Source organism: Ptychodera flava, chromosome 6 (genome assembly GCF_041260155.1).
Source record: "Ptychodera flava strain L36383 chromosome 6, AS_Pfla_20210202, whole genome shotgun sequence".
NCBI classification, from domain to species: Eukaryota; Metazoa; Hemichordata; class Enteropneusta; family Ptychoderidae; genus Ptychodera; species Ptychodera flava.
This window is the reverse complement of record NC_091933.1, coordinates 1,177,080-1,199,281: the sequence shown is the minus strand read 5'-3', so window position 1 is coordinate 1,199,281 and position 22,202 is coordinate 1,177,080. Positions and strand designations below refer to the sequence as shown.

Here is a 22,202-nt window from a genome sequence, read left to right as displayed (position 1 = left end):
TCGTGTGAACAATTGTATAATTTTGAGTAAGACAAGGCAAAAGGACATATTGTCCCATTGTCGTATCCCACATGAACGTCAGGTTTGTCATATCAGATCTAAAGAAGTTTTATAGGACAACATAGTTTAGCTGGTGCGCAGGCTTTAGTGGAATATTCCTTTCAAGTCTTACTTTCAAACTTTACATGGACACAGTATATTTTCAGATCATAGAACGTCATTGACAAAATGTGTTACACAATTCTGCCAATCAATGCATGCATATCATCAAATGAACAAGATACACTGGAATGTTTGGCAACAATGGCTGATCTGAGTGTGTGTATATTCATATCTTGGAATGAGGTAAATTTTCCAGATTTCTTTGCTTCTTTCTTTGAAAACACTGCAATATTTATGTATAATCCAGATTCACAAACGTGTCATCAAAAGGACCTGTATTTTTACTGGAGTAAGCTATTTGCATCCCAAATCAAACCGAGAAACATTTTTAGCTACTATAGTCTATAGAAGCTATTGGGATGGGTATCCGTCTGGCGTTAGTCTGTATGTATGTATGTATGTATGTATGTATGTACGTCCGTTTGTGAGGCGTCCGTCCACTCAAATATCTTGAGAACCGCAGTACTTACTGATTTGATATTTGTTGTGTAGATGAAAAATATGATTTTGAGAAACTGGTTTTTTTTAATTTTTTGATATTGTTGAAAATAGGCAAAATAATGCCAAAAAAGGCGTTTTTGGTAAAAAATCTTCTTCTTCATAACCGCTGGTCAGACAGCTTTGTTATTTGGTATACATGTCCCTAGGGATAACCCAACTTAGATTTGTTAAAATTGTGATGAAATATGCAAATTTGTATTTTTAAGGAATTTTTTTTGTCGTTTTTGATCAAAATTTGACTTACATTGTATGTAATTCTTGTACTGTATAAACCCTATCAATTCACCCAGAAAAAAATAATTAATATGATTTTAAATAATTGAATTAATTAGGAAATCATCAAAGCCAAAATAATTTTAGTGTAGAATAATCAGAAAGTTCAACTTTTTTTGACAGTTCATAGTGAAATGCTTACCATCTTGGAGGATTAAAACATGTAAAGGCAACTTTCCTGAATCCCAACTTTGACATATTCTGAACCGTCATTTATTGTGCCCTGAATGTTATCTAAAAGAAAATGCTCAAAATAGTTTGTCATGATAGGGTGGTCAAATAAATAGGGATAGAGAAAGTTCTAATTTCTATTTATGGTTGACTTGGTAAGGATAAAATAAAATTACTTTTTGAGGAAAAAAATAGAGTGGTCAATTATAAGAGTGGTCAAAGTGATAGGGTTTTTATGGTAAAGCTGGGCTGTAAGATTCCTCATGTGCTATTTATAGCAATTATGCAATCTGTGTAAACAGTGCAATGAAAGTGTAACATGATGCTTTTGATGACCTTAACTTCTTAAGTTCCAAACATTTGTCTCTTCAGTGTGCTTCTCTGAGTACGTACAGTCTCAACTTATTCAACAGAACTTACTTACAATGTTAATTTGAAAGTTAAAATGTGCTTTGTTAATAGGATGAAAATACTGATAAAAAGATAACCAGCTTAAGATTCTTTATAACCTGACAGATATGCTGTTTTTTCATGATGAAAATCTTGATTTAAGCAAGTCTTGTTTACTTTAATTAGAATGTAATTAACTCTCGTTTATTAGCTACTATAGACTAATATAGTCTATAGAAGCTATTGGGATAGGTATCTGTCCGGCGTGCAATGTCAGTTTGTATGTATGTATGTCTGTTTGTGAGGTGTCTGTCCACTCAAATATCTTGAGAACTGCAGTACTTACTGATTTGATATTTGTTTTGTGGATAAATATATGATTTTGAGAAACTCTTTTTATTAATTTCTGATATTGTTGAAAATATGCAAATTAGCACCAATAAAGGCGTTTTTGGTAAAAATCTTCTTCATAACCACTGGTCAGACAGCTTTGTTATTTGGTATACAGGTCCCTAGGGATAACCCAACTTAGATTTGTTAAAATTGTGATGAAATATGCAAATCTGTATTTTTACGGAATTTTTTTTCCCATTTTTGGTCAGGCCATCCTGGAATGAGCTATCAAAGATATCCACCTTCTTCATCAATACATGTGTCACAAAAGGTTATTCTCTACATAACACAGCAGAGCTCTGTCAACTGTTGAGTCACTAGTTTTTTTCAAAACCGCTGGTCAGACAGCTTTAATAATTGGTTTACAGGTCCCTAGGATGACCGTAGTGAGATAATTTCATACAGTCAGGAAATACTTAATTTTGTATCCATGTCTATAGTAGCTTCAGGGACTTTGGCCCTATGTTTTACTTCAATCTCATAATTCTACCTATATGTCACTGATGCAAATCTGAGTCTGTTCATATAACTTGTAGTGTTCTATGCAAGTGACAATAAACAGCCGTTAAAAAGGTATGCTTCTGCATACAGAAAAAAATTTATGCAGAGCTGACAACGGGAAAATAAATTTCAGTGGGTGGGGAGTGGGTAAGCACTGTTCATGGTTATAGGTTTGTTACTAATATAGCTGTACGCACAACATCAGACACTACAGTTTGAAATACGGACAAATTTATCAGTGTTACATGCATGACTATTTTTGCGGCTTGTGCTCTTGAGTCGCGAATATGTTTAGCTTTCATTTTAACACTAGCAGTCACCTAAATAAGATGTATTTTGGTTATCCTTTCATGCGTAATTTTCAAAAGCGTAATATGAAAATGCAGACAAATATCTATTTTTGCATATTGATGAGAACAATGACGTCAATTATGAACAGCCCTATTGGCACATAACTATTTCATCCAAACCCCCCCCCCCCTTTCCGAAATCAAATACTGCTCCCTCACCATGCAGTACACAGTGCGCCCTCTATAAGACACCCTATCTCATTCATATCACGTCCCTGCTTCAAGAGTAGGCAGAAAGATATGGCACAGACAGTGGGAAATTACGGGTTTTATAATTGTCTTTGGTTGTTCTAGGAGAGGAGTAAATGTGGGGAAGTATTGAAAGAAAGCGAAACGGGAAAATACGCAATATAAACTGACTCTACCCCGAAAATGACTCGCATCACACTACCATATTGCATGTAAAAAGATGGTTTAAACGGTCATGGCGAAATGAATAAGTAAATACTGTGTATTGGAGACAAGACAGCACACGAGGATATATGTTTAACCACTGGCCACTTTCTGCATGCTCGAGTCATGGAGCTTGGGGTGAATTCTGCCTCCCATGCTCGACGATGGTGATACGCGTGACCTGCCAAGTCTGGGTCCAGGTCATCGTAGAGGGCCTAAAGAGTACCATGGCACGACTTCGAACACATGTACATGTGTACATCCATGTGACTGCACGTACAAACAGTATATATTAAGTGCATGCTAGAACACCTGTGCCTACAGGTCACATTACAGTACAACGTTCATGCCTTCTCCATTATCTCTGAGAATTTTGTCCCAGTCATAATGCCAGCAGGGAAGGCTCTGTGTACAAGTCTCCTGAGATGTTTTCCGGAGGACATGTCGCTTGCTTTTGCCTATGGTTCGGCGGTGTTCCAACAGTCAGGATACAGCCGGACAGCGGTGAGTGAACTATATACATAGAGTGTAACAGCAATCAGCATTAAACGATATTTTATTTATTGTATGTTATTTAAAGATATTTAAAGATCCATAGCATAGATGCATCATCACTTGCCCGTTTGCATCCCAAGCCAGCAATAGATTCGATTCGTTGGCACAGGCAACATGCCGAGTATACTAGTAAGTCGTTCGTATATAGGGACATTAGTGGAGAACCATTTGATTTCGGGGGGGGGGGATATGGAGGATTTTGAGAAAAAAAAAATTTGTCACCAGGTGAGATAGAAGAACAAAAATTGATCCTGTCATGGCCTGAGAAAAAAAGTTGTTATAACAGACAGAAGACTGAGAAGTGAAAAAAAAATTGTCACAATGCACCAGAAATTAGCAAAATTTGGAAACCTTATTCTCATGTATTCTTTGCCGGCGCGCCGCCATAGGCGGCGCAAATGTTTTTACCACAAGCAATTCTTATGTTTTCTTCCCCAGCACTTATGATATAAGCATGCACTACATAGGTCTACTTTACACCTCAGTACACTCAATGTTTTCCTTCCCTTTTCTGACCCAAGAAATCATATTTCAGGATTTCTGTTGCAATATCTCAATGGCATAGGCACTTTCTAAAGGGGATTATTTGACTTCTGTAAATTGTGAAAATTTAAAACACAAGCGAGAGTCAATGAACTAGTGTTAAAACCAATATATTATTTTCTCAATATAAATTTGTTAGAAAGATGTACCTTGACAATGAAAAATTGAGGAACAACAAATATAATGAAATACAATGTGTGAGCCTTGTTTCTCTGACCACAAAAGATAACATCTTCCCTGAGAACTTACATTGATGCTTGGTCATGTTAATTATAATATGACACCACACACCGGATCGCTCACTATAGTGGCGAACTCTCTCAATAACTAATCTAAGACGAATCACTCAATCAAAAAACCGGTTTACCGGGGACTGAGATCACATGACCGGTGTTTCGCCATGTATTTGGAGGAATGTGAGGGGGGAGGGGTCACTAAAAAAATTGAAAACTTCAGGGGGGGGGTTACTCAAAATGTGGAGAGGAAGAAGGGGGCGGAGTTACTCAATTTTTTGTGCAAAATAAACTGAAACTCCTCTCAGATTGCACCATTAAACACATCAATTTCTCAAAATTTCCGATACAAGAGGGGAACCCCCTCAGTTTCACTTAATAAAAAAATTTAAAAACACCTCTCAGATTGCACCGGACGGCACCATTGCACACATCAATATCTTAAAAATTTCCATGCAAGATAGGGGAAAGCCCCTGTGACACTTTCCCCCTAAGCCTCTCGCATGTTCTCCCCCTGTACTTTCAAATTCTGCCTGCTCAGATATCCTAGTGAAAACCCTGTCATAATACCCATCCAAATAAACAATATACTATATGGGTAGATACTGCGTGAGCTTTTATATCTTTATTTTATTGTGACTTTGAATTTCATTTTGATGTGTTCACATTTTTTGAACCATCATGAGATAACTGATGATAGTCTAGCAGGGTACATCAGGATTTGAAAGGTCTTTACTGTTGCTGTATTTTGTAAATTTTACAATTACATGTATTGGTATTTAACTTTTCTAAGTGAGGAGATCAGTCAAAATTTCAGAGTTAGAGAGGGAGGTTACTCAAATACATCATGGTTGGCGAAGGGGGGGGGGTCACTCGAAATTTCGGAGTTTCAGGCCATAAATAATGACGACTCCCTTTACGCATTAAAAACTTGATGACCAATAAAAAAATTTGCCCTGCTACTCCATTTGAAAAAAAAAATTGATGCAGGTCTGACAGTAGAAAAAAAAAATTGCTGTCACTCTGACAGGAAAAAAAAATTGCTCCCATACCCACTTCCTCCATACCCCCCCAGAAATCAAATGGTTCTCCCCTTACAGTACATGTATGTAGCATGGAGCTAGGAACATAGAGCTCCATGTACGTAGCAAGACACTCCTGGAAAACACTTGCAAAGTTTTGTGTCTAGCGATCTACAACACTCATGCCATGACATTGTGACCTACACCACCTTACTCATGCCCCTATTGTCAGAGATGGTATGATGAATCAGGGCAAGAAAGCCTGATTTGCAAATGAGAGAAGAAACGCTGAAATGTCCATCAGTCTCAGATCTTACATTTCTGTCATGTGGAAAGTTTCAAATTTGATACCATGTTATTCGTAGCTCATATCTATTCATATATATATATATATCAATTACTCACATATTTATGAAACTGAAACTTATATATATATATATATATATATCTCTATATATATATATATATATATATATATATATATATATATATATATATATATATATATATATATATATATATTCATCTTTGTTTCTTTATTTCTTGAAATATTGTTAAGACTTTTACTCTATTCCTATAAGACTTTAATTATAATTTAATTTATACAGCTCCTGTTAAGGATTAGACTGGAAGATCCATCGCTCGAGGGCACTCTTCTACGCTCCCCTCTAAGAGGAGGGGAGTGTAGGGAGCGTCCTCGAGCAGTGGATCTGTCAGTCTAATTAGGGATTAGATTTCAAAAAAGGGTTACATCTTATATCGGACAGAGTCACATGCATCACTAGATGCTTATGAACTGATACTCAGCGGCTGCACACAGCAGCCACTGTTTATCAGTTCCCAACCGACTGTCCATCACACCATCACTTCAGCTTCCCTTTGTAACTACCATTTTCTGATATGGCATTTGCATTCTGCTTGTCAGACACTTCACACCAAAACCACTCCATACCAATACCTCATTGCCTTTAAACCATTTCATCCCCAAAACAACTCCACTTCATCCAAAACTGTCGCCAACTGTTAGAGCTGAAAATCAGCTACAAATGCCTGTGTTTATTTTCATCACCTATCTATCCTGCAACCAATGCCTTGAAAGTGAACACATTTAGTGAAACTGATGTCATGCAATCCCATGCAAGGCACCATGCAGTCATTATGGCTTCTACTAGCAGTATGAATGTGTGTGGTGTAGGGAGACAGCGTTATCATAGCCGGACACTTTCGCCATTTTACTACTATAAGTATTTGAATACTTGTTGGGCTAGCATTGTACATGTGCATGTGTTTAAATGAACACTTCTTTTTGGACAGGACTTATGACTGCTTGACAAGCTAAAAGGTGACCCCAATCAATATTTTTATCTTGGGTTAACAAATTAATTAAAATTGAATGAATATTTGCAAAAAAGTGATTTTGAGCAAAATACGCTGTGTTGGGTGCAGCATCCATTTAAGAGAATATGTACAAAGGGTTCTCAAAGTATAAATCTTCCAAGTCAGGGTAAAATAATTTCTGTTTTATGATGAAACTTAAACTTTGCAATACATCTTGCATGCTCAAGTAATATACATATGATATTTCAAACAATGCAAATTCATCAGGTTTGAACATATACAACTCAGTGATTATGTAGTTGCACTTTTAATAATACATTTTAAGACATAACTGAATAAAACTTTCAAAGTTACAATTAGTATTGATAGTATTGATCAAACTTCTCTCAATGTCTGTCTGTCTTTCAGAGTAAAATGGTGGATTTTGTTTTCGTTGTGGACAACCCATATGAGTGGCATCGCAAGAATCTTGGAATGAATAAAAATCATTATTCTTTCCTTAAATATCTTGGTGCACACAGAGTAAGCACGATACAAAATAGGATTGGAGCAGGGGTATATTACAACACACTTGTTAAATGTGATGATGTGGTAAGTACACATGGTCACTATGGCTACCATGAGGTTCAGGTCTAGCTTCATTGAAACATTTTGTAAAATTCTCATTTAACTGTTTATAGATATGGTAGTCTTGTAGAATATGAAACTTCCAGATTTTGTTTTAATTTTCGATACTTTGCACTTGCTTGTAAGTATAATTGTAACAGCTGAATTGGGATTTCAGAATTAGTTTGAACACAGAGTTATTAAGGCCAAAATATATGGCATAATTGTTGTGAATTGCTTCTGCCATAAACGCTAGTAGCCTCTGAAAATCCCAATCTCATTCAATTTGAATGCACTGAAATTTTCAATATTGGCTAGCCTTAGAAGTAATAAAATTACGGCAAATGTGAACAGTACAGGCTTTGTAGATTTTTTTATGAACCGTAAAGGGTGTAGTGGGTCACTGGTCAAAAATGAAAACATTTACTGCTGTCAAATGATTTTGATCTTGAATATGTTATACAAATGAATGTAGAAACAGAAAATAATGTACAGTGTTGATCTTAGACTGAAAGATCCGTCGCTTGAGGATGCTCCCTATGCTCTCGTCCTGAGCTACATTGTATGGCCAATAGTTGCCGATTTTACATTTAATACATTTCTTACACGAAAGGTCTGCACGAAATACATTTTATGATCGGGACCGGGTCTAGATGGGCTTGCACGAAATACATTCTTTACATTTAATACATTTAATACATTTTTTACATTTTTTACACGAAAGGTCTGCACGAAATACATTCTTTACATTTAATACATTTTTTACATTTATGTCTTGAAAGGTCTGCACGAAATACATTCTTTGGTCGGGTCGGGTCTAGCTAGGCTTGCACGAAATACATTCTTTACATTTAATACATTTTGTACATTTATGTCACGAAAGGTCTGCACGAATTGGTCGTGTCGGGTCTAGCTGGGCTTGCACGAAATACATTCTTTACATTTAATACATTTTTTACATTTATGTCACGAAACGTCTGCACGAAATACATTCTTTACATTTAATACATTTTTTACATTTTTTACACGAAAGGTCTGCACGAAATACATTTTATGATCGGGACCGGGTCTAGATGGGCTTGCACGAAATACATTCTTTACATTTAATACATTTAATACATTTTTTACATTTTTTACACGAAAGGTCTGCACGAAATACATTCTTTACATTTAATACATTTTTTACATTTATGTCACGAAAGGTCTGCACGAAATACATTCTTTGGTCGGGTCAGGTTTAGCTGGGCTTGCACGAAATACATTCTTTACATTTAATACATTTAATACATTTTTTACATTTTTTACACGAAAGGTCTGCACGAAATACATTTTATGATCGGGACCGGGTCTAGATGGGCTTGCACGAAATACATTCTTTACATTTAATACATTTAATACATTTTTTACATTTTTTACACGAAAGGTCTGCACGAAATACATTCTTTACATTTAATACATTTTTTACATTTATGTCACGAAAGGTCTGCACGAAATACATTCTTTGGTCGGGTCAGGTTTAGCTGGGCTTGCACGAAATACATTCTTTACATTTAATACATTTAATACATTTTTTACATTTTTTACACGAAAGGTCTGCATGAAATACATTCTTTACATTTAATACATTTTTTACATTTATGTCATGAAAGGTTTGCACGAAATACATTCTTTGGTCGGGTCAGGTTTAGCTGGGCTTGCGCGAAATACATTCTTTACATTTAATACATTTTTTACACGAAAGGTCTGCACGAAATACATTCTTTACATTTAATACATTTTTTACATTTTTTACACGAAAGGTCTGCACGAAATACATTCTTTACATTTAATACATTTTTTACATTTATGTCACGAAACGTCTGCACGAAATACATTCTTTACATTTAATACATTTTTTACATTTTTTACACGAAAGGTCTGCACGAAATACATTCTTTACATTTAATACATTTTTACATTTATGTCACGAAAGGTCTGCACGAAATACATTCTTTGGTCGGGTCGGGTCTAGCTAGGCTTGCACGAAATACATTCTTTACATTTAATACATTTAATACATTTTTTACACGAAAGGTCTGCACGAAATACGAAATGTCTGCACGAAATACATTCTTTACATGTAATACATTTTTTACATTTATGTCACGAAACGTCTGCACGAAATACATTCTTTACATTTAATACATTTTTTACACGAAAGGTCTGCACGAAATACATTTTATGATCGGGACCGGGTCTAGATGGGCTTGCACGAAATACATTCTTTACATTTAATACATTTAATACATTTTTTACATTTTTTACACGAAAGGTCTGCACGAAATACATTCTTTACATTTATACATTTTTTACATTTATGTCACGAAAGGTCTGCACGAATTGGTCGTGTCGGGTCTAGCTGGGCTTGCACGAAATACATTCTTCAGTCAGGTCGGGTCTAGCTAGGCTTGCACGAAATACATTCTTTACATTTAATACATTTAATACATTTTTTACATTTTTTTACACGAAAGGTCTGCACGAAATACATTCTTTACATTTAATACATTTTTTACATTTATGTCACGAAACGTCTGCATGAAATACATTCTTTACATTTAATACATTTTTTACATTTTTTACACGAAAGGTCTGCACGAAATACATTTTATGATCGGGACCGGGTCTAGATGGGCTTGCACGAAATACATTCTTTACATTTAATACATTTAATACATTTTTAGCTACCATAGACTATAGTCTATAGAAGCTATTGGGATGGGTATCCGTCCGGCGTCAGTCTGTATGTATGTATGTATGTATGTATGTCCGTTTGTGAGGCGTCCGTCCACTCAAATATCTTGAGAACCGCAGTACTTACTGATTTGATATTTGTTGTGTAGATGATAAATATGATTTTGAGAAACTGTTTTTTTTATTTTTTAGCTACTATAGACTATAGTCTATAGAAGCTATTGGGATGGGTATCCGTCCGGCGTCCGTCGTCAGTCTGTATGTATGTATGTATGTATGTATGTCCGTTTGTGAGGCGTCCGTCCACTCAAATATCTTGAGAACCGCAGTACTTACTGATTTGATATTTGTTGCGTAGATGAAAAATATGATTTTGAGAAACTATTTTTTTTAATTTTTTGATATTGTTGAAAATAGGCAAATTAATGCCAAAAAAGGTGTTTTTGGTAAAAAATCTTCTTCTTCATAACCGCTAGTCAGACAGCTTTGTTATTTGGTATGCAGGTCCCTAGGGATAACCCAACTTAGATTTGTTCAAATTGTGATGAAATATGCAAATGTGTATTTTTAAGGAATTTTTTTGTCATTTTTGGTCAAAATTTGACTTACATTGTATGTAATTCTTGTACTGTATAAACCCTATCAATTCACCCAGAAAAAATAATTAATATGATTTTAAATAATTGAATTAATGAGGAAATCATCAAAGCCAAAATAATTTTAGTTTGGAATTATCAGAAAGTTCAACTTTTTTTGACAGTTCATTGTGAAATGCTTACCATCTTGAGGATTAAAACATGTAAAGGCAACTTTCCTGAATCCCAACTTTGATATATTCTGAACTACCATTTATGTTATCTAAAAGAAATTGCTCATAATAGTTTGTCATGATAGGGTGGTCAAATAAATAGAGATAGAGAAAGTTCTAATTTCCATTTATGGTTGACTTGGTAAGGATAAAATAAGATTACTTTTTGAGGAAAAATATAGAGTGGTCAATTAAAAGAGTGGTCAAAGTGATAGGGTTTTTATGGTAAAGCTGGGCTGTAAGATTCCTTGTGCTATTTATAGCAATTATGCAATCTGTGTAAACAGTGCAATGAAAGTGTAACATGATTCCTTATAATGCTTTTGATGACCTTGAACTTCTTAAGTTTCAAACATTTGTCTCTTCAGTGTGCTTTCTCTGAGTACGTACAGTCTCAACTTATTCAACAGAACTTACTTACAATGTTAATTTGAAAGTTAAAATGTGCTTGGTTAATAGGATGAAAATACTGATATTAAAAGATAACCAGCTCAAGATTATTTATAACCTGACAGATATGCTGTTTTTTTATGACGTAAATCTTGATTTAAGCAAGTCTTGTTTACTTTAATTAGAATGTAATTAACTCTTGTTTATTTGCTATTATAGACTAATATAGTCTGATGAAATATGCAAATCTGTATTTTTACGGAATTTTTTTTATTTTGGTCAGGCCATCCTGAAATGAGCTATCAAAGATATTCACCTTCTTCATCAATACATGTGTCACAAAAAGCTATTCTCTACATAACACCGCAGAGCTCTGTCAACTGTTGAGTCGCTTGTTTTTTCAAAACCGCTGGTCAGACAGCTTTAATATTTGGTTTACATGTCCCTAGGATGACCTTAGTGAGATAATTTCATACAGTCAGGAAATACTTAATTTTGTATCCATGTCTATAGTAGCTTCAGGGACTTTGGCCCTATGTTTGATATTGTTGAAAATAGGCAAATTAATGCCAAAAAAGGTGTTTTTGGTAAAAAATCTTCTTCTTCACAACCGCTGGTCAGACAGCTTTGTTATTTGGTATACAGGTCCCCAGGGGTAACCCAACTTAGATTTGTTCAAATTGTGATGAAATATGCAAATGTGTATTTTTAAGGAATTTTTTTGTCATTTTTGGTCAAACTTTGACTTACATTGTATGTAAATCTTGTACTGTATAAACCCTATCAATTCACCCAGAAAAAAATAATTCATATGATTTTAAATAATTGAATTAATGAGGAAATCATCAAAGCCAAAATAATTTTAGTGTAGAATTATCAGAAAGTTCAACTTTTTTTGACAGTTCATAGTGAAATGCTTACCATCTTGGAGGATTACAACATGTAAAGGCAACTTTCCTGAATCCCAACTTTGACATATTCTGAACCGTCATTTATTGTGCCCTGTATGTTATCTAAAAGAAATAGCTCAAAATAGTCAATAGAGATAGAGATAGAGAAAGTTCTAATTTCTATTTATGGTTGACTTGGTAAGGATAAAATAAAATTACTTTTTGAGGAAAAAAATAGAGTGGTCAATTATAAGAGTGGTCAAAGTGATAGGGTTTTTATGGTAAAGCTGGGCTGTAAGATTCCTCATGTGCTATTTATAGCAATTATGCAATCTGTGTAAACAGTGCAATGAAAGTTACATGACTCCTTATAATGCTTTTGATGACCTTGAACTTCTTAAGTTTCAAACATTTGTCTGTTCAGTGTGCTTTCTCTGACTATGTACAGTCTCAACTTATTCAACAGAACTCACTTACAATGTTAATCAAAGATATCCACCTTCTTCATCAATACATGTGTCACAAAAGGTTATTCTCTACATAACACAGCAGAGCTCTGTCAACTGTTGAGTTGCTTGTTCTTTCAAAACCGCTGGTCAGACAGCTTTAATATTTGGTTTACAAGTCCCTAGGATGACCTTAGTGAGATAATTTCATACAGTCAGGAAATACTTAATTTTGTATCCATGTCTATAGTAGCTTCAGGGACTTTGGCCCTATGTTTTACATTTTTTACACGAAAGGTCTGCACGAAATACATTCTTTACATTTAATACATTTTTTACATTTATGTCTTGAAAGGTCTGCACGAAATACATTCTTTGGTCGGGTCGGGTCTAGCTAGGCTTGCACGAAATACATTCTTTACATTTAATACATTTAATACATTTTTTACACGAAAGGTCTGCACGAAATACATTCTTTACATTTAATACATTTTTTACATTTATGTCACGAAACGTCTGCACGAAATACATTTCGTGCAGACCTTTCATGTACTAAATGTAAAAAATGTAAAAAATGCATTTCGTGCAAAACAGGCCCAAACTCCCGATGATGTACGATAACTCACGAGGAAGGCCCGAGAGTTCGGTGTATTTTGTACGGACATTTGTTGAAAAAATGTATTAAATGTAAAGAATGTATTTCGTGCAGACCTTAATGTAATAAATGTAAAAAATGTATTAAATGTAACGAATGTATTTCGTGCAGACCTTTAATGTAATAAATGTAAAAAATGTATTAAATGTAAAGAATGTATTTCGTGCAAGCCAAGCTAAACCCAGCTAGACCCGACCTTTCGTGACATAAATGTAAAGAATGTATTTCCTGCAGACCTTTCGTGTAAAAAATGTAAAAAATGTATTAAATGTAAAGAATGTTTTTCGTGCAGACCTTTCTTGACATAAATGTAAAAAATGTATTAAATGTAAAGAATGTATTTCGTGCAGACCTTTCATGTAAAGAATGTATTAAATGTAAAGAATGTATTTCGTGCAGACCCTTAATGTAATAAATGTAAAAAATGTATTAAATGTAAAGAATGTATTTCGTGCAGACCTTTCATGTAATAAATGTATTAAATGTAAAGAATGTATTTCGTGCATGGATGAATGTAAAAAATGTAAAACGTGCAGAATTCTTGACTACTGGCCATGGATGCTCGTCCTAAGAGGGGGAGCATAGAGTGCGCCCTTGAGCAACAGATCTTCAAGACTATGCCCTTGAGCAACAGATCTTCAAGACTATGTTGATCTAGCAATACACAATTCCATTGTGACATACAACTTGTTCATAACCTTGTCAACTCTCTGGTAATATACAACTTAAATATACATTATTATAATAGCAAATTCATGTTACTTTTCTACACATCATTAATCTTTGCTTGCCATCTGGGTGTTCACTGTTTATGTTGAGATCTGTCATATTGTTACGTCACTGGAAAAGGCTATCACTCTGATTTGAATATCAATACTGTGTATTTTAATGCCAAGGCTGGCATTTTAGTAGAGATTTCTTCTTATCTACAGCCTTGCCCTGTCACATCTAATGCCATGATAACACTGTGTGATTAATGTTGACTTTAATTAATATTCAATTGTAGCTAAACTTGCATATCTTATAAATTCATGCAGAGACGAAAAATTAGTTTATAAATACAGACATTGTACATGAACCTTCAGCTATCCCTGTCCATTGTAACTGTGTTAGCAACTTAAAGAATATAAAGACATGAACCAATGTCAATGTCCTATTAGTGCAAGATGCGAGGTATAATGATATTCAAATATGCAGATTACACTAATGAGCATTGTTTCGGTATTAAAATTCTATGCTAATGACCCTTAATCAATGTGGAATATTCATGTACCTCGATCTTGCATTGTATATCAATGTCTGGTGGAGCTATCCATCTATCAGAGTGCCTCTACATCTATCTATACATCTATCTATCCATCTAATTATCTATCTATTATCTTCAACAATAATAGCTCATCAAATATGGTATTATAAATACCAAAACTCTTCAAGAAGACCTTTTGGAATGGAAATCAATGTACATAGCTGGAAGGTTACATAAACCTGTGAGTATTCTTGACATGCTGTTTTTAACTCCCATTTGGTATACTAGAACAGTAGGTACAAATGGTTTACCAGAACAGTAGGTACAAATGGTTTACCAGAACAGTAGGTACAAATGGTTTACCAGAACAGTAGGTACAAATGGTTTAGCAGAAGAAGCTGTATGAGGTCATTTGCCATCTTTATCCAATTGCTTTTGTATGACAGTTAGTTTGTAGGGATGACCTGAGATATGTTGAAATAATGAAAAAAAAATGCATACATATATTTGGGGAAAGTTTGCTGGTTTTGGTCGAAGAAAACGTTTGTCTGGGCAGTTGCAAATCTTTTAAGTTTTAAGTACATGTCAGCAATTTTTTGAAAATTATTGTTAGATTTATGTGAACAAATAAGGAAGTAAGACATAATTCATTAGGTATTTAAGTGATGCAGTATATGACCAGAAAGAAATCTTATACTTTTTTGGCAACATGGTAGATTATATACAATGCAAGACATGAACTTGAATCCAATGGTAATGCTATTGCAACTTGCAAGCAAATACTATATTTGTATTTGAACTCATCTCTTTAATAGAGGGATTCTATGTGAAAAGGCATTGAATTTATTGTCTTTAAAGGTTATAAGGCATAATGATCTCAACATTGAACACTGCAATCTCAATACTGAAATATACCATGGTATATTTACTTAGGACATTTTTTGAGTCACAAAACTCATCAAAAACCCCTCAACATGTAAATGTATACATGAACTATTGAAATAAAAAACTTTTAGTGATTTTTTATTTGCTTCATAATCTGCATAAAAATTTGACAAAAAGTAACAATTACAACAACTGGTTCAATGATAAAAATGTTAGGAGAAATGTGACCAAAGGGACTACTTGAAATATGTGTAGCCACTTTTCTCATCATGAAATTTGTGTTTGATAATACTAACTCATGGCAGACATATCGAGGAGATGTGTATATGAAATTATCATGTATCATTAGGTGAATTTTGAAAGCCTCATTTCTAATACTTAGAACTTTTTTCCTTAGGTTATGATATTAAAACAGAAAGCCAGCAAACTTTTGGAATATTCACTGAAGAGTAATCTAGAACATGCAGTCAATGTTTCTCTATTATTACTACCAGAGACTTTTACTGAAGAACAGCTGTATATAACCATAGCGGGATTATCTTATGCTGGTAAGTTGGAAATTGTGAAACCAAGTGTTGTACAAAACAAAGGCTGCATTTCAGAAGCGTTTGATTTTATTGTACAGTCAAAATTATTTTTACACTCCAATAACATCAGATTTACATACAGTATCTCAACCTCTATGTCAGTAGATGATAAAAGTGATAGCAATCTAAATTAACCCTTTCACCACCATGGTTTGTCCCAAATCCATTGGTTTCTATGGTAAAGTTGGACCTGTATAAAGGGAACTGGGGGTGAAAGGGTTAAGGGATATCTTCCATGAAATTGTTATCAACCATATTTGTGTAACATGGCATATATTAGTGAAACAAAAAGTAGCCTTGGTAGCCAGCTTTTAACAATCATAAGTGAACTGTATGACAGTGTGTAGTTGCTCTTTGTAATGCTCACAAACTTGATGCTTGAATTTTAGGTGATTTCAGGATGACTGTTGGAGAAGACAAAAACAAAGTATCAAACATAGTGAAACCAAACCTGGCACATTTCCAAGAGTTATATTCTCCCATATTGAAATCCATGGAATATGTTCAATGGAATCGGGAAAGTATGACCATGCAGGTACAAATGTCATATTTTGTAACCCAATAATGCAAATCAATCGGAAACCATGGTAACATTTCTACTTTTCTATAGTGATTGTATTGCTACATATTGGAAAGCTCTCACAGAGTGACTTCAAAATTTTTTTTTAAATTTTCAGCTGAAGGCACTTCACAAAAACAGTGTGCTTGAATTGTTACAAAGTTATACCAGTAGGCGTTATTTAATATGTGTAGTCAAATACAGTGTTAAGGTACCTTGTGGTTTCTGAATTTGCCATGAATAACTTAGCAGACACTGTCAGCTGATAACTGAGAACTTCTGCAAGAGTACTGAATTTTGTGGCTCAAAGTGGTCATCCATTTTGAAATATCGTTGGCATTTTCATTAAAATACAGCACATAGCAAGTTTCATTGATATGAAAATTCTGACATAGCTTGAGGATTTATATTTCAATACTAGTATCTTGAGACAGAACTTTAACTCTTCCACATATGCGGAATTTTTGTTCAAACCGACTTTTTATCTAACTTATCGTCTTTCTATCAGGCTCCATAGACAAACCACAGAAATAACTACAACTTGGGAGAAAGAGAATTAAATTGTACATTTCTGTTTTTTGATAACAGCAAGATAGAAGTCCCAGCAATCTGCTGTCACTGATGTTTAATCTTCCCAAGCATTTACAAACTACCATCTTGAAGAATGTCAGTAACCGTAATGAAGACATGGAAGAAATATTCCAAAAACTAACATACAGCGGTTTGACCAAACAAGCTGTACAAGATGGTGAGCTATTCTTCATCTGTGTTTGGTTTGAAAAAGTAGAGAGTGATGTGTTACAGCACATAGCTGTAGTTTTGAAACTTGAAAATAATGGGCAGCAATACAATTACAGGTGTGTGAGATGTTTTTCATTTTTGTCCACAATCTGCAAATTACAAAAGGGAAAATCTGATTGAATGAACCATTGGGATAAAGGTAAATGAAATTATAAACTAACATTTCATGAAGTGCCATGACATAGGGTTTAGTAACACAATGACTGCTCTACAACCTTACCAGATAGTATCACCAAAGACAAGAATTAAAATCAAATAAAAACTTGTATGTTGTAATGGATCAACCATAAACATAAGAACACACAATCAAAGGAACAGTAGCTGTAACTTTTGATGATTATTTCACTATTTTTGTTTTATTGTCAACCACAGTTGCTTGTTCTACTCCCCAAAGCATTTTGAGACGTACAGTATTCATCTTGTCAACTCAACAAGTAACAATGCACTTAATGTGTGTACATGCTGTGTTGACAAGCTGCATAGTGTTTCAACATTCTTTGGAGAGTAGAACAAGAACTTGCAGTTGACATACAAATAAAGAATAGAATAGATAAATATTATCCTAAACTACAGCTACTGTCCCTTTGTCTTAGGATTTTGCCCTGTAAATTTGAAAGAAAAAAATCAAACCAAGCATGCCTGTCTACTGTTACTACTATTATTTATTATATATATATATATATATATATATATATGTGTGTGTGTGTGTGTGTGTGTGTGTGTATGTGTGGTGTGTGTGTGTGTGTGTGTGTATATATATATATATATATATATATATATATATATATATATATATATATATATATATATATATATATAATAAAATTGGCATGCAAGCTATTTTTGAAATTATTATGTATTTTGTCAAGAAATCAGTAGATCACTGTTACAGTTGTCGTTGTATATGATATTTAGGAGTTACATCACAGTGTCATATACATGTATGAGTCACTGAGTCATTGCATTGAAGGTCTAACCTCTAATCATCACATTGAATTTTATAGGTATACAAAGTATAGTTAGTTCATCAAGTTGGAGTCAAAGTCTCAAAGCTATTTTAATGGCAGGTATGATAAATTTTCTGAAGACTAGTTTGATTTAAGATAAACTGTTACAGCTCTCCACTCATATTTTTCTGTCTTTTATTGTTGTGTGGCAGTTTTGTAAATTTTCTTTTAAATTTTCTACTGCCAACTTGTGGTAGAGTGCTATTCTTGTTTAGTACAGGGTTGTGGAGGAAAATTTGAGATAAAAGTTCATTCTGTATGTAGTTGTCTTCTTCATATTAATGTTACTTCGAAATTCTGAAAATTACAAAATTAGTAGCAGTTTGATTATCAGTAATTTACTGGTATTTCTGTCAGACTATTTTGATTATGAAGATAAGAATTATTATTCAGAAACAGCATTTAAATTCAGAGATCTTTTTCTGTGTTTCAATGAATAAATGAAAATGAAGTAGTCTTTTTGATAATGTTGCACAATGCAAAAATGGCGCATGATTTTTGTTGTCAAATTTGATTGGGGATTATCTCATAATGTTTACTTCTCTTATGCAGGTATTTTCAAAAGTGTAAGATATGGTAGTCAGAAATTAAAAAAAATGATGAAAGGTGGCAGAATGAAATGATTTTTATGGCTTATGACAAGACCAGAGGTATGTGACATTTATATTCATAGCTTATCAGTGTTCTCCACAAATAAAAAAATTAAGTGGGTGGCTAATTTGCATAATCATTTACATAATCATTTGCATAATATTTACATATAGTTTGTGTTCACCAAAAATTGACAAAACAGGGTACTCATGGAGCAGAGCCCCTCCACTGATTTTTTCAAAATTTAGTACATCCTCACTAAGTTGCATAAGCTCCTACCCTTGTTTAACTCAAATAAAGAAAGGCTATGAGAGTAAAATATACCGTTACAGTTGGTAAAACTGCTCAGATCAAAGAAACTATTAAAAGATGTAAAACAGTGAGACATCGAAGTTCCCGTGACAGCATCGCTAGGAAAATACTACGTTTTTCAGTACGTTTATCAGGGTTCTCTGACCCTGCGCACCCCGGTACAAAAATAGAAGAGTCCCACTTTGATGTCATATCCGCCATTGTTTACAGTATTTATTTATTTATTAGCCGTGTTCACAATAATGACATTGGCTCAGAAAGAAAGAGAGAAGGGGAAGAAAATGTATAACACTGAAAAGTTTTCAGATTCACTTCATTCAAATTAGCTCAGAAGTGATATAGTAGTATAGTATATTTTCATTCACGCACGCGATCTGGGATCACATGCATTTTCATTTGTTTAAAGCAATTAACGCTCCATCTGTTAAGAGTTTTTACCGTTGACTATAACAATTTTCATTGCTATGTTGCTGTTTTCACGAGATACTGACCGTTTGATCTTGGAAAGTTGAGTTGCTTTTACGTGCAGCCAACGAATGCCGGTGTGGTGACCGACAGTTCCCTAAGCTATGCTACGCTGTTGATCAGCAGCATACATGATGTCTTCGTTCAACGTTTACTTTTTATTACAAGATGTGAGTCAAACAGAAATTCACCAAATTGCCACTTCTGTATCTAGGGAATGTGTAATCAGTTTTATTTCAAAATTTTTCGTCAATTTAGAGCGGAAATGGTCGCTGACTTTTGCTGTCTTTTGACTATGGTTGTATATCAATTTTTCTGTCCTTTACAACTTCTTTGGATGGGTCGGTGGAGTCAAGGTTTGAACGATAGCGTCGAGCGCCGCGCCGCTGTTTTGGGCTGCGGAGAACCCTGAATTTGAGCGTGTTAAAAGAATGTAAGTACTTTTTTGGGGGGAAATTCGGCAAAATCAATCGAGACAACACGTAGATCTTGATGTGACCACACAGTTTATTGTGTGAATGGGTTGATAAGTCAGTCGAGCTTCTCTCGCGGTCTTTCTTTCTCTATGATCGTCGTGACATATCTTGACGAGGTACTAAAATGACAAATTCAAACATACAACAACAGCAAAATGTGCCTTATTGATTTAAATTAACACTTTATTGAAATTAAGTACAGAAACAAACAAAAGCACGGCATAAAACCATTGCCGTAAACCAAACCCGACACCCCAGAACAAAGGCTGACGGTGGGTTTCAAAAGCATGGGCAGCCGAAAATTAAACTGGGCGGCGTAGATTTTATCAGGGCGGCCGTGAAATTAAAGTGGGCGCACCGCCCACTTAAAAGGCGCCGTGGAGAACACTGCTTTTATATATATATATACATATATATATATAATATGTATTCTGTAGTATTGTCATGTAGTACTGTCATTGTGATTTGTAATAGTTGTAAGAGTTGGTAGTCTGACAAAATTTCTGATTAGAAATAATCCCAAGCTCTTTATCCAGCTGGTTCATTTTCAGGGCATTTTAATGGATGATTATGGCTTGCTATAATCATGGTTAACGCGGGGAAGGGCACGGAGACGCAGGCCATTCTACCTTTGCCTCACAACCACGCCTCGCACTTTCGCTTAACACACAATGAACCCTTGCCTCTCGAATCACAGCTGCTTCTTGTCCACCCTCACTATCAAATATGAATGCCATACATGCCTTGCATGACGTCCAACCCGTTATCTGCTCGCATCACTGACCATCAGCTATCCATGCATACCCCCCTTGGCCAAAGCCATTTGCCGCCACTTCAGCTCCTGCAACGATAACGTACACATCACAAATCCTTCACGCATCCCGACCATGGGTAAAACAAAGAAAAAGACCGGGCAAGCTGCCCGCCGATCTTCATCACGACCGAAGAGGACTCCGAAGCACCTTGATCCCTACTTGGTACGGAGACAACAGGCTCAACCCGATGAACCGGGCCCTACCACTTCGAACCCCGATACAGTACCAATGCAGGGAGCGACAGACCACATCTCCAAACTCATTGAGGCCGGAATCGCCACAGCCGTCGAATCGATCCGACGTGACCTGCAAGTCCAAACGACCGGTGCTGCTGGCCTGACGGCGCATCACCCATCAAGCCACCCTATCACTTCCGCTCACACAGATACTGGACCTCTGTCGCCTGTTTCGATCATCGAGACCAGTGTGGAGCGGGCAGCCCGACCGGCCCACTCGCAGACTCACCAACAGCAGGCGTACGCTGTAACACAACAACAACCAGCCATTACAGCGACCCACACAACTGACCTGGTCACCGCTGATGGCGTACATCACTTCCTGGATCAACCCACCGTAGGAGGCGCGCCTCATAACAACATTACAGCCAACATGGCTGCGCCCATGTTGCAGCGGACCCAGCTTCCCAGTTCCACAGAAACAACGCGGCGTCCACCCCCTCGTTCAGGAACACCGGCTAACGCACCAGCAGCTACGCCGCCAGCCGACCTCCTTCTACCGTACGTTGAGCAAACGACTCTGAACAATCTGGCGAACATCGGTAAGTTCATCGACCTCAGTGAGCTACACCCCGATGCCCTTGCCCCAAGCGCATCAAGGGCCACAAAAACACAAATAGCCTTTGATCCCGACAACCCGGGTATAGCTACGTTCACCACCGAAGTCAAACGAAAGAACATTGACAACTTTGAGATCTGGTCTCAGTGTTACAGTACCTTCTTGATGTATAGATCATTCTACCATCCGCACCTAGCTATCCCCCTGGCTAACTACCACCGTTTCATAGCAGCACAGGCAGCTGCCTATAAACCTGAGGCCTGGCTAAACTACGACAAAGCTTTCCGCCTGAATGCGGCACGCTACCCTG

At 35.6% G+C, this 22,202-nt stretch overlaps 1 protein-coding gene across 3 annotated transcripts in view; it reads left to right on the top strand.

The window, feature by feature from the left end:
• Window positions 1-2,943: 2,943 nt before the first annotated feature.
• Window positions 2,944-22,202, top strand: part of LOC139134551 (phosphatidate cytidylyltransferase, mitochondrial-like) — a 45,335-nt gene continuing 26,076 nt past the window's right edge. For 2 of the 3 annotated variants that reach the window (XM_070701432.1, XM_070701433.1), the window contains exons 1-8: window positions 2,944-3,638; window positions 7,234-7,416; window positions 14,748-14,840; window positions 15,882-16,032; window positions 16,461-16,606; window positions 17,219-17,378; window positions 18,436-18,498; window positions 18,991-19,088. In XM_070701432.1, coding sequence (XP_070557533.1) covers window positions 3,435-3,638; window positions 7,234-7,416; window positions 14,748-14,840; window positions 15,882-16,032; window positions 16,461-16,606; window positions 17,219-17,378; window positions 18,436-18,498; window positions 18,991-19,061 — 1,071 coding nt within the window. In that variant the 5' untranslated portion in view covers window positions 2,944-3,434 and the 3' untranslated portion in view covers window positions 19,062-19,088. Of the gene's footprint in view, window positions 3,639-7,233; window positions 7,417-14,747; window positions 14,841-15,881; window positions 16,033-16,460; window positions 16,607-17,218; window positions 17,379-18,435; window positions 18,499-18,990; window positions 19,089-22,202 lie in introns of those variants that run through there. The other variant, XM_070701430.1, reaches the window with a different exon arrangement.